This window comes from Triturus cristatus, chromosome 7 (genome assembly GCF_964204655.1).
Source record: "Triturus cristatus chromosome 7, aTriCri1.1, whole genome shotgun sequence".
Classification (NCBI taxonomy): Eukaryota; Metazoa; Chordata; class Amphibia; order Caudata; family Salamandridae; genus Triturus; species Triturus cristatus.
Window position 1 is genome coordinate 272,800,760 of NC_140590.1, and position 13,827 is coordinate 272,814,586.

Sequence of the window (13,827 nt, forward strand, 5' to 3'; positions counted from 1 at the left end):
CACAGATGGGCGGGCAGGACAGGGATATGTAAAAAGGCGTTGTATGTTGGAACAACGAGTTCCTCTACCCTGCCTACCTTTACAACGCGGTCTCTACAACGACCGCGTCTTAACCACAAATTGCTTTACCACGCATTCCTTTAACACAACTTTTCGTGGTAAAGACATGCATGGTAAACAGTTATCCGTGGCTAAAGCTACCTCCCCCCCCCCCGAGCCCTAAATACCCCCCAACCCCCTAAAAACTACCCTGAACCACCTCCACCCCCTAAAAACTACCCCAAACCCCCTTCCCCCCTAAAAACTACCCTGAACCCCCCACTCCCTAAAAACTACCCTGAACCCCTCCAACCATCTAAAATCTAACATGAACCCCTCCAACCCCCTAAAATCTACCTTGAACCCCTCCAACCCCCTAAAATTTACCAGGAACCCCTCCAACCCCCTAAAATCTACCCGAACCCCTCCACTCCGTAAAATCTACCCCAAACCCCTACACCCCCTAAAAACTAACCCGAACCCCCCTCCCCAACCCCTAAAAACTACCCTGGACCCGACCTGCCCCTGAATCCCCTCTTACCTGTCCTGTTTGCTTTCCAACGCTCCTCTCTCCCCGCCCATTCTGAACACTAGACCGACTTTGCCTTAACCACACATGTGAGTGGTTAAGACAAAGTCGTTCGGGCAAGTCGCCGCTCTGCTTGCGGGCTTCCGGAACTCGTGGCTCTGGCCTTTTTGTTATGGATGTTTCCCGGAAAAAAGGCATCCTGCAGCTCCAACCCCACTATCCAGTCTCCAGGGTAGACAAGGCCCGGGCGAGCATTTTGAACATTCCTTCTGGGTGAAGGCGTTGAGAGGGCATCACAGGCCTAGAATACGCCAAAAACGTCCGTCCTTCTTGGGAACAAGAAAGTAGCGGGGAAAACAACCATGTCTTACTTGCCTCTTTGGCCAAAGTGACTTGCAGTTCCTGCTGCAAAATGTAGAGATGGTCCTCCGTCAGTTGCTGAGGGGATGGTAGAAGAAAGAGAACGGGCAAAGTGCAGCTCCTGCGTACAATCCGTAGGACCCTCCTGTTCAGAGTGATCGCTTGCCAGCCTGGTAAGAATCAGTGGCTGCCTCTCACTGTGTTGCTGGGCCCCGGCAAGGTCATACCAAAGAGGTTTAGCAGGTTAGGTGGTAGGCTGGGTGGTGCGCTTACCTTAGCCACGGGGGCGAAAGGCACCATGGTCCCTACTGTGAATCTCCTGGGTTCCCTGTGGGGGTGGGGCAGGTAGGCGAGGCACGCCCCAGCCAAAGCCGCGAAAGGAGTGATGGAACTGTTGCAGTTGGAGAGGTGGGGCAGAAAGGCCCAGAGAACAAGCAGTAGCCCTGCTCTTCCAAAAGCGATCAAGAGCGGATTCAGCTTTATCCCCGAACAAGAGAGTCTTATTAAAAAGCAGGTCTATCAGGGAGGACTGGACATCACTGGAAAACACAGTCGATTGCAAGCACGCATTGCGGCGAATGGCAACACTTGCACCTATGGCCCGCCCAATGCAATCAGTGGTATCCAAACCACAATGAATCGTAAACTTGGCTGCATCCTGATTATCTTGAATCGCCTGCGAAAGCACAGAACAAACGTCTTTGGGCACACTAGGGAAGACTTGTGCCGCCAAATCCCCAAGGGTGTACGGGTAGTGTTACACCAAACAGTTGGCGTTAATAGATCAAAAGGCCAATCTGGTAGGAGGAAAAAATAAATTGGCAAATGTTTCCACTCACTTAGACTCCCTATTAGGGGAGTGGTGGGAGTGAGCGACTGGAGAAGCCTGCACCACTAGACTTTCTGGTAAGGGGTGCTGCGGATAAAAGAGGGGTCGCTAGGAGCAGGGTGATGGCGTCCAGGAATATGTTAATTTACTTGGGGCCAGAACAACGTTTGGCCCAAACCCCCAATTATTATCCATCAGTGCCTTATTATATGGCAGAAGAGGCTCAAAAGATTTGTACCCCTGTTGGAGGATGTCTCTCAATACATTAATTTTAACTACAAAGGAGGGGAGCTGGAGGTTACGTACTTCGGCCGCCCTACGCATCACCATAGCAAGGGGATTCCTCTGTAGCTGGCCCGGGGGAGAAAAAACAGACCTGTCTCCCAGTAGGTATTGAGGCCACTAGTCGCCTGTAAGTCCTTGTACCATCTGACATCCTAGTAGGGATGAGCTGAAGAACAATATATGATTGTCCATTGCAGGTTGCACTATCAGCCGAGTGCACCGCTTTTACTTCTGTCCTCATAGCGCTTCTTGACATAGCGACTTTTTAACAAAGTGCAACTAAAGACTGGTACCTTTTTAAAAATTGGTGTTATTTTTGTTCTGAAACTTGTGCTCTGTGCTCCCCAGTCCACCTTGGGTCCTTGTCCCACTTGAGTGGACGGAGTATCGGTAACGCTCCAGTTCAATTTCCCCTCTTCCGGGTTGGAGACCGAAGGGGTGTGGAGTCTCGATCTCCTATTTAATTTGATGTCATTCCTCACGCGCAGCGCCGAAGGCGCGCCAAAGACAAGCCCATCAGCACCCGTCCACGCCTGAACGGGACCAGGGGCCACACATTATGCCCGTTATTTAACCTATTCTGCACCAAACCTTAAATCAATGCAAGGGACTTGGCCTATCTGCCCTCACACCAAGGCTATACTAGATACACTCAGACTTTTGTCCCATGGGAACCCCCTCTTTGAAAGTCCATCAAAAGGCTCTGACCAAGAGCCGATTTCCACTATGTTCACACATAAGACGCCGGAGGGACTTTCAGTGTATTATCATAACACACGCTCTATGGTGAAACACCAACTTGAGATTTTCTGTCTTTTGGACGCTGATAAACCTGACATCCTCCTCCTCTTCTCTGAAACATGGCTGACAGCGGATTCTGACCCCGAAATCCTCGCGGTACTTCCTGTCAATTACTACAACCTCCAGGCAGATAGACCTGCGGGTAAAGCAGGAGGAGGGGTTGCAGCGATAGTCCACCAGAAACATAAATCTATTTCACTAATCACTCTAGGTATTCCCTTAGTTGACAGTCTCCTACTAACATTTGAGTCCCATCATTCTCCGTTCATCTGTGCTCTATTTTATAGACCCCCACACCATATGCCAACATTCCCCCAGCTGTTGGGTGATATGATTGCCGAGGTGGTGGTCAACAATGCTCAAATTTTGATCATTGGTGACTTCAACTTCTGGCCTAACGACCCACGAGAAAGCCCCTGTTCCATCGAACTTGCTGAACTTTTAGTAGGAATGAACTGCATCCAACACATAAAGGTAGCCACCCATGCCAAAGGGCATACCTTAGACCAGGTCTGGACTGCCAAACTATTAAATTTCCCATCTACAGGTTCTTCCATGTACATGGTCTGACCACTACCTTATCATCTTCTTTATCCTTAATGTCCCTCTAGACAACGTCCCTCTGCCTGGCAATTTTATGGCCATAAATTGGCATTGAGCGGATATTGATGAATTCTGTTCCCTGCTAACTGTTTCAGCCTCTGTTGTCTCGGAAGAGTCTTCCCATGTCCAAGCAGAAAATATTAATATCTGGCTGGACTCGGCCAGAGATAGATTAGTACCACTGAGGAAAGTCAAAACAAAGAGGCCTCACCGTGCCCAACGCTGGTTTTCGGCCGATCTGAAAGCAAAGAAACTAGCCTTGAGGAAAGTAGAACGCAAATGGCTACATGACTATAGTCCTAATCAAAAGGCTGTTTTTGTGTCTCTATTAAGAGACTACAAAACAACTTTCCTTCAAACTAAGGCAGAATACTTTTCTGCGAAAATATTAAGTTCCACCAATAAAGCGAAGGACATCTTCTCTATAGTGGATGAACTTTACAAATTAGACCGAGTCATAGCTAAACCTGTTCCATCACAATCTTTATGTGACTCGCTCAATACCTGTATTATTGAGAAAATTAATACCATCAAAGCCAGCATCCCCAAATTTACTACACCCCTGGTTCCCCACCTCTTTTGCACGAACTCAGTGCTTTTAGATCATATTCCACTTATTACTAGAGATGCCTTCCTCGCCCTACTCAACAAAGTTGGATCTGGATCCCCGACGAATAGCTGCCCTCCCTAAAGCCTTCAGGAACTTTTTTCACGCTGTCCTGATCCTCCGTATTGCTTCTCAATAACTCCCTTTTTCAAAGGACTGTCCCCAATCTATTTAAGATGACCGAAGTTGTCCCCATCCTCAAGAAACCCAGCCTTGACCCACTAACACCCGGTAGTTACCGCCCCATCTCCTTGCTACCCTATCTAAGTAAGGTCTTAGAAGCTCATGTCGCCACTTGTTTTAGTTCTTTTGTAGAAAAGACTCACTACCTGGACTCTCACCAGGCAGGCTTTAGAACTGAACACTCCACCGAGTCCGTTATCTTGGCAGTTATGGATGAACAGAGAAGGGGGGGCCGACCAGGGTACTACCCAGGCCCTGGTGCTTCTCGATCTGTCGGCTGCCTTCGACACGGTCGATCACCATCTTCTGATCGACCGTGTCGGTCACGCGGGGATCCAGGGTCTGTCTTTGAAATGGACTACTTCCTTTCTTAGCAATCGCTCCCAATCAGTACGCCTGGCCAGCTTTAGGACGGAGCAAAGAAAATTGACTTGTGGGGTCCGGCAGGGCTCTTTCCTCTCACCCTTACTTTTCAATCTGTATGTTCTCTCCTTGGTTTTGGCCCTGCGTAAAAGAGAGGTCGTAGTCTTTAATTACGCTGACGACCTTCAGCTGGTATTTAACATCGACACTTCTGCACTATCTGTGTCCAGCTTCCAATCTACTATGAATTTCATCAGGGATTGGATGAATACCAATCAACTTAAGTTAAACCCAGACAAAACGGAGCTGATCCTTACTGGCGGGCGGGCTAACCCCTGGAATTCCAAATTTTGGCCACCGCCACCAGGGAGTCTACCCCCCCCCCCCCCCCCCCCCTAGCCAGCTCGGTAAAAAGTCTGGGAATCATTATCAGCCTTGATGGCTCAGATTAGCTCAGTGGTCTCTGCGTGTTTCTTCCATCCCCACAGAATTTGGAAAATCAGCAGATTCCTTTCCACCGCAGTTCTGAGCCAAGTGGTTCTTGCCCTGGTCATTTCGCGTATTGACAACGCAAACTCCCTGTATACTGGCATACCGTCCTACCAGTTACATCGGTTGCAACTCGTCCAGAATCAGGCCGCTAGGCTCATCTTCGGTCAGCCTAAACATCGGCATGAGAGTCCATTGTTAAAAAGCCTTCATTGGCTTCCTTTACTCCAACGCTGTCTGTTTAAGTTGGGCTGTACCATCTACAAAGCCCTTTCAGGACGAGGGCCTGTTTTCATCGCCTCCAATATACAGCGGTACATCCCCTCTCGCAACCTACGTTCTTCAAACAAAAACTTGCTGGTCTCCCATACTTTTAAACGAAAAAAACATGGATACAGAACCTTGACTCCTCAGTTCTGGAACTCCCTCCCCCCAAATCTGCGCACCGCCGAATCCCACACCAAGTTCAGGAAATTACTTAAGACCTGGCTATTCACCCAGGCGTACAACTGAAAACCCACTCTATTTTTCAACTGCTGCCGTTCTCCCTCAGCGCCAAGAAACCGTTTGGTTAACGTGCGCTCTACAAATCCCCTTTAACGTAACATAACATCTGTGCGGTTAGTACTCACTGATTCAACTGCCCATCTTCGAGTGTACTTACATTTTTATTTCCCCTATGGTTTCAGTCAGCCCATTCCTATTGAATAGACATGCTGTACAACATCAACCCCTATGAATTGTGGCTAACACCTGCTAAAGGTTTAAGAAGGTCTTACTACATTCCACCTCTTCTTCAAGGAGGTCTGGGGTCATATCTGGGCTAATGTGCAATTCCTTAGCCATTACCAATTCCTGTATATTATTGGGACAGCTATTTGAGACTTTATCTGATGCAAGCTATTAATTACAACCCATATTTTTGCCTTTTCCTTTCTTTGATTTGGGGATTTACACATGTATTTTTACAGTTTTTACAGAATCAACCAACATTGCACGAATACCACAATTTTATACTAATTTAAAATATTGCACTGTCCTGATAAAATAAGTATATACCAACAAAAGTATACATTATGTAGATGCTTCATCTTATGCAGTTCCATGCTGTATGTGCGAGTTATTAAATGCAACACTCATATCTGCATGAATTACATCAAAGACTTTCAAAGAACAATCGCTAATGTCCCAGGCTTTAGAATTCTAACAACTAGCTTTTCTCGGAACAGATATATTTTCCACATTCGACTTCTTAAATGGAAGATTCATCAGAAAAGGTCATTAAGATGTGTGTGATACTACCATCAATATTCAAATGCAGTGGTGTTGCTGCTCTTGGGATAGCCCCTCCTCCTAGCTAGGAAGAAATGTGCTATTACTTTTCTTATAATGCTCTTCAATTAAAAGCCGACTGGGCCTCTGAAGAAATGCTGCTTCACAAAATCTTGTGCGCAAGGTGCTCTGGAGAGGTTTTTGGTGTCTTTTCTAAGGAAACTTCGGGTTATGCTCTTTACACAAGTGGTTCTTTAGAGAACTCCAACTCTGGAAGATGAACATGCTCCCTTTTTGTGACATCAACGTGGAAGGGTTTGGTGGGGCACTTTGCAAGGGATCATTCCCTTAGACTGGAAATCAATTTCTTCACTACAAGGTATAGAGCCAGCCTCCTTTACCAGTCTTCAAGGGTCTGTAAATGTACGGTCTAGCAAAAGCCACAGCAAGTAGTCTAATGGGTGAGATATAGACAGCGAATTAAATCTAAGCAAGGCTTATCTGTGAATATTTTTTTTTGTTCAGCGGAGGTCTAAGTATTGGAGAAACATTTCTCCTGATCTGCCATTATGACAGTTGAAAATTTCTCCCATGCGCAAGAAAAAATGTAAAATAGCTCACCAACTCACAGTTGAGTGAAGCTTATGCCAGGTGCTGACTGTGGTAAGCAATCGGCGGTGCTGCAAGCCCTGCATGTTCTTGGTAAGTCCATACTGTCTTTGGCAAACAGCCAGTTTACGCTGTATAGCTGGCTCCACCTAAACAAAATGGATCCATTGTGCGTATTCTTGGGAATTTTTTCGAAAGCAACAATGTGTGTGTCATTACTCATGACAACAGTGGATATACTTACAAATCAATGTGCTCATAGCTACAGAGAGTGGCTGCTGGAGAGCTCATGCATACATAAGTGTCAACGCACTGCAATATAAGGGCCTCGGCCATGGTGATTAACGACATTAGTTCAAGTGGTTTTTACTGTTCATGAACACTAGCCTCGAGACTCCTCTGATGGTGAAGCATCTCCTATCCAGTATTTCTGCTGCTAGACACCAGCACGCCCAACACCCCTCCTGCAGATATGCAAGTCTATACAAATCTGTTAACATATGTAAACTTGAATTGATACGCTCTGACATCCCATGTGGAAAAAAGACTTTTATTAATCATCATTAATGTATCAGTACAAAATGTATATTTTAGAGACCATATGCCCCTTTATGAGAGCTGGCCTCGCACACGGAGTATGCACCCACAGGGTGCCACTGGTAGAAATACAGCTGGGATACGTGCTCTCTACCTGGACAGAAGAGGCGATTGCTTCCTCCATAAAAGGTCAAAGAGTACATCAGTAACTCATATGACTGCCTATAAGAGAAGGTACGCATGTGCAGCATGGACACACTATACACCTAACTGGGTTTTCTTGCTTCTCAGACTTCAAAGGCAGGATCTCTAGGAAAGAAAGACAGCGGTCAAGCAGCAAGAATATGCTGGTGCTATATGAGCACCGTTTCTACTACTGTGCCTTCTATTTAGGCCAGAACAAACTAGAAGTTGTCTTATTGGCTGGTGAACAAAACTGTTTCGGTCTTAGTGTACTCAAAGGATGCTTAGCATTACCCAACTGTGTTCCTGAAAGTGATTAACAGTTCACCAGTGGATTATTGGATTCTGCTGTGCTCAATGCTTTTCGGAAATCTCAGTGTCTGCTGTATTACATTTGAATTGGTTTTTAAAAGTGCTTTTTAAAGACTGATGCCAATGAAAAATCCTCAGTCCAAATGAAAAACCTGGAAAGACATCTATGCATCATAGGAAGACTGTCATGTTGATAAGACACACCCATGAAGGCCAACCGCACTCAGTCTTTCCATTTGCATTTTACTCCAATATGCCTGGAAAGTTACAGGAAGGTGTAGAAGAAGCCAGTTTCATGAGGGTGCTATTTGGTGATGAGCGAGAATGCTCATAAGGCACGGAGGTAACATTCCAGTGTTCAGGTGCCCCCTTGGCGGAGTGTTCATAAAGTCTGTCCAGGCTCCTTTCTCTCCAGGGTTCGGAGCGAGAGCGGCACACGTAAGCCCCTTCTTATACTGCTTCCCGATGATCAACTGCTACCATGCTGGGGGTCCAAACCTCTGTATCAGCTTCTCCTGATCGTCCAGGTCTTTCTGTACCTTCTTACGCATGTAAAAGATTGGGCAATCACGGCTGGAAATAAGAGTTAAACAACGTTAGTACAAGATTTTGCAAATAACTGCGCTGTACCACAAGGGGTTCAATATTTCAGCGGGATCAAGCTGGAGTGGATAATGCATCAAAAAGACCACCACAGGCCCTACCGCTGGAGAGAATGATACCTGCTGGCGCACAGACACAGACCCAACCAGCGTGATAGAGAAGGCCCATCATGGGGGAGAGACAGACATGCCTAGGAGACAAAGGGGCAGACCAGTCATTGAGAAAAGACATGAGACAGAGAAAGACCCTGACAGTGTAGGGACCTAAGAGGGCAGGAACAAATCCTACCACACAAAGAGCATAGACCATGGAGTACAAATACAAAACTGTGCCAAAGACTGGACATCCTAGGTGACAGACTATTGCTACTTTGTTAGTGATCTGGGACCCTAGGTCACAGAGAAAACTTCTGCCATGTCAGAGAAAATACACAACATGGACAGTGGTAAGCAAACACCATACTAGGTTAGAGATCAGCATTTTCTGGGGCAGAAACATACTGGTGTGTGCTGGTGGGTTTTGTTTAAGGTTTTTATGTCATGGAATGTTAAAGTTGCAATGATTATTTGGAATGCTATTGATACAACTGAGAAGGCAGTTGGTGTGATGTCTTCGTACCCTGAAGCCGTGCTGTGATGTGCGGTAGAGCCGGATTAAAGAGACCTTTCATTTACCAAGAGTACTCCCTCTTTGTGGATTTAATACATACCCGTCCCTGTGTCAGAGAAAGGGGTATCAAGTGCAAGAGACAGTCTACTAGTATGATGAAAAAAGAAGATATACGATAGTGACAGAATTTGGCTATAAGAAAAAGGGGACCCTGTGTAAATGAGGATACAACAAGTGTGAGAGAAGAGCAAGGAAAGAGACTGACATTGCTTATATCAGAGAGAGAAGACTCATGACAGAGACAGACACTACCTGTATGACAGTTCACCCTGAATAACGGAGAAGACCACCAATAATGTGAGAGGGGCCCTTAGGTGAAGGAAAAGAGATGCAATCCTACTTGCTTGTGAAGAGGCTCTAGTGAATAAAATAAACGAGTGTAGGAGATGGAACCCTGGGATCGGAGTCTGGTCCTATGAGTGCTATGGAACCCTGGCAGGCGAAGGCAGACACTATGCATGCAAGTGATAACCATGAGGGCAAACACATAACGTATTCGTATTAAGAATGTGGTCTATGGAGGATAAGACAGACAGTAAGAATGTTAAGGGCAGGGTTTCTGGAGGCCAAAAATAAATTATGGCAATGTGAGAAGGGATTCAGGGAAACATATCTGATTATAAGTCCAAGAGAAGCGACTAGGGGACAGGAATGAAACTGTGTGAAAGAAGGGATCCTATGAGATAAATCTGTGAGGAAGAAAGGACAGGGGAAAAGTGACAATGTAAAATGCAAGGAATCCAGGGAGGCAGATATTGGGACTGTGTGGGACAGAGACGGGCACTTCCAATGGAGTAGAAGAGAAAATTAGACAAGTACACAGAATGAAAGTAATCTCAAACATGTAGCTTCCCTCTCAATCCGAAAGTTGTAATGGGATCTCCCAATTCTGGTGTCATGTTAAGGAGTGGGGCCCAAATGCTCTCTACTCCCAGACGCTATAGCTTTACCAATTCCACCAATTTTCTTGAGTAATTGGTCACTGTGCTTCCCTCGCTTGCCCCAGTAGCATCACTTGCCAGCCTCACGATATAGGAATTAACACACAGGAGGTATAGTTCAGGAACCTGTAAGAGGTCGAGAACACTATTGCACAGCCAGGGTAGACACACCTTGGGCAACACTACCAACTACAATGCAACAAAGCACTTGCAAAACAATTCACACTTGCATAATACAGGAATGTGGTGTGAAACGCCATCCACAAGTAAACGCTCATCAATTACACTGAGGAACTATACACTAAAAACAAAGACAGTCAGACACAAACCAAACCACAATCTGCCAACAGCTGATCCAAGAAAGAGCAGAAACAAAGAGAATGTGTAAGCTAACCCACACCTTTGAAGCCCTCGAGCTGGCAGAAAGGTGAAAGTGAAAGCTTCGTGCGGAGACACACAGGTCTACAGCAACAAGCATTGGCATAGCCAATAGGTCTCGCTTTTGGGACCTTAGAAGTATTTAGTTATGCAGCACAATATCCTTGGTGCAACAACATTAACTGTTGCATGGTTAAACACTCATAAGGTCCCAAAGGCGAGACCTATTGGCTATACCAATGCATGTTTTTGGTAGCGGCTGATGTGCGGGTGGAGTGGCGAGGCGGTGAGGCAACAGGTGGCATGTAGGTGGGGCAGTAAACAGACTTTCAAGAATTAAAAAATTAAATAATTTATTTTTAATGTGGTTGATGTGTGAGTCTATTATAGATATTTTTTTTAGGAAAATGTTGTGTTTATGCATCCTTAAAAAAGATTCTTTTAGATAAAAACAGGACATCACATGAGAAATGGGAGGGTGTCAGATTATTTACAGTAATATTAGTGAGCTGCTGCTATGTTACAATATTAAAAATACAGGTCGCTTTCACTAAATATTAGGATTTTGAAAAATTGGGACAAGTGTGTTTGTGTGCACTGCCAGTGACCTGGGCAAAGAGGGCATGAAAGAGCTCACATTGGATCATAAATTCAAAGCTATTTCTGACAGGGGCCCCCAAAATACATTTGGCCCAGGGCCCCCTAAATCCTTTAGATGCCCCTGCCTCCCGACAAGAAATGCCTAGATACGGCTAAATGAAACCAAGGACTACAATGACGGACACAGCACGACTAGCTTACAATAGAAACGCATGAGGACAGCAGCATGCCATGGCCATCCAAAAGAAAGGCGCGTCAGGACCAAGGCGCCACATGGCGTCAGTACAACAAAATCAAGGCAGTCACAACCACGCGCCAAAATCAGTGGTAGCATGGGGGGGTGTCAGCCCACTTTGGCACGAGTTTTGGGGGCGGCGCCCCCCACCCCCCAGATCAACCCCCGATTTACGGGCGCTGGGGGGTGCCAATGGCTGGGACCGCCACGGGTGACAAAAGGCCTAGCTACCACAGCGCCAATTTACCAAGGCGGCCTGCTAATGTACCGAGGCAGGTTTCTGTGTAGCCACGTCATGACCGGTGCACACCATGAAAGTCAACATCACAATCTATGCAGACCATGAACAAATCATCCTTTGATCAAAGAATTAAGCAATCGAGCCATACCTGGGCCACGGCCAATGGATGCAGTAACCCCCAAACTAATGTAGGCCCACCACGTCACACTATCACCAAGGCGGGCATCCATGCTTTTTAGGATACCGGGAACAAAGCGGCTCTTGGCCATGGCGACCCGTGACCAGGGTATGCAACAAACAAGGACTGAGACCCCAGAGGTATCACTCTACTGCCAGGGGCAGAGTGCAATGTTTGATTCCTAACCTCTATATTTTGGGGTGCTGCGGAAGAGGTAACATTTCTTCACTGGCGGCTCACAAATGTGTCACTGCAAAGCCCTGAAAGGTACTGTAAATAAAAATAACAATATGCGGTGAGCCGTGTAAGCAGCAATATCTGTCACATGTTTGAGGCACAACATGCTGAGACTAGAATTAGACACAGCTAAAAAATAGAACTGGACAGTACCAACAGGAACAAGAGAAGGGGGTCTGGGAAAAAGGGGAAAAAAATTGAGCAAGAGGGGCAATGAGGCAAACAGAAGCAGTGTGACACAATGTCTCCGTGATCCCGAACATTTATACAGTAGAGCAGATGAAGAAAGGACACGATTTAATATTGCCACCTTGACTTGGGAAATGTTCAGAGGGAAATGTTACTGCTACCCAATGTATTGGCACTCGATGTATCGACTTGGAAAGGATGAACAACTAAGTTGTCTTTGCTGACAGGTGAACCTGTGACTATGAGGTCAAAGGAGATGTCAACAGGTGCTTAACTTGCTGAGCTATCGAGATGTCATGTGAATTCTTGGATCAGTTTAAACATTCACGTGGTGCTTCGATCTGAATTGATGCCCACGGATGCAAATGGTATTTTGAAACAATAATGTGTTTGTCACTCTGCAAAAGCACACGTGTGCCACAATCCCTGGTCACCAAGGGACAAAGTGCCAACCAGGGCATAAAGTGGAGGTGCATGCTGGGTAATCCTTTCAAACACATCGTCGCAGCCCCTTCCTACTACATGCTCCGCTTCCGATGTGTGCCTGAGACGAGCCCTGTAGTGTCCTTGCTAGACTATGCACAAGTTCTGTGTTGCCAGGCTGTGCATAATATGTGGATAGCTCCGGTACGAGTGATGCTTGGGCAATGTGTTCTCGATGCTGTGCACTGTCTGAAACCTCTAGCACTGTCATCTGTGGCACGAGACCACTGGTTTCTTTATTAGTTTCATTTAACATATGCAATTGTGCCCCAAATATGGACATACTCGACACAGATAATGATAACTCACTGAAGGAGGGCAATGCGTTGATAATGGCGAGCTTCATTATATTTACTGAGCTTCATACATTCATAGTATAGATATCAAATTATACATCCAAAATAAAGAAGAAATCAATAAATAATTATTTTGGCGAGGGGGACAGAAGAAAGCCCCAGTAAAGCTGCGCTGTTGCTGCAAATGTTTGCATGGACCATACATTGCATTTCGCTATTCGATTGGCAGGTCTTGCTAGCAGGGCAGGTGCTGAATGTGGGTGACGTGACAAGACATCAGCCTTTGCAGCTTTTACGGGTTGGTCGCGTGATGCTACATGTAACTTGCTTTTCTCGAGTCGCAAGGGGCATCAGTCGATGTCTTTGATGGAACTTACATATGGTCTTTATTGCAAGGTTCATGAGCCACATCTATGCGTCTTATGTTATGTGACACAAGAAGTATAAACCATACAATATACGTGCAATGAGGTGTGCAAGAGGCATGTACCATTGCAAATGTCGCCCATTGTCAGTGCGTGCGGTTACAAAGCCAAAGCGTTTAGCTTTGTGTGTCTATGTCTTATATTTATGTATTTTTTTAAGAAGAGTATTCAGCAAGTCTGAACAAGTATACTACAAAAAGCACTCTCGAATATATCTTGAGATGTGAGTACAAGAGCCTTATTATGCCTGAATGAAATAGAAGACCAGTTGTCCAGTCGATCGGTTGTAGTGTACTTTCTTAGCAACAACAATCCTTAAGATTCTATTCCCAACAACACCTATAGTTTGTA

General features: G+C 45.8%; 1 protein-coding gene across 2 annotated transcripts in view; it reads right to left on the reverse strand.

Annotated features, from left to right (window-relative positions):
* Window positions 1-7,503: 7,503 nt before the first annotated feature.
* Window positions 7,504-13,827, reverse strand: part of POLD1 (DNA polymerase delta 1, catalytic subunit) — a 509,877-nt gene continuing 503,553 nt past the window's right edge. For both annotated transcript variants that reach the window (XM_085616214.1, XM_085616215.1), the window contains exon 27: window positions 7,504-8,574. In XM_085616214.1, coding sequence (XP_085472340.1) covers window positions 8,478-8,574 — 97 coding nt within the window. In that variant the 3' untranslated portion in view covers window positions 7,504-8,477. The remainder of the gene's footprint in view (window positions 8,575-13,827) is intronic.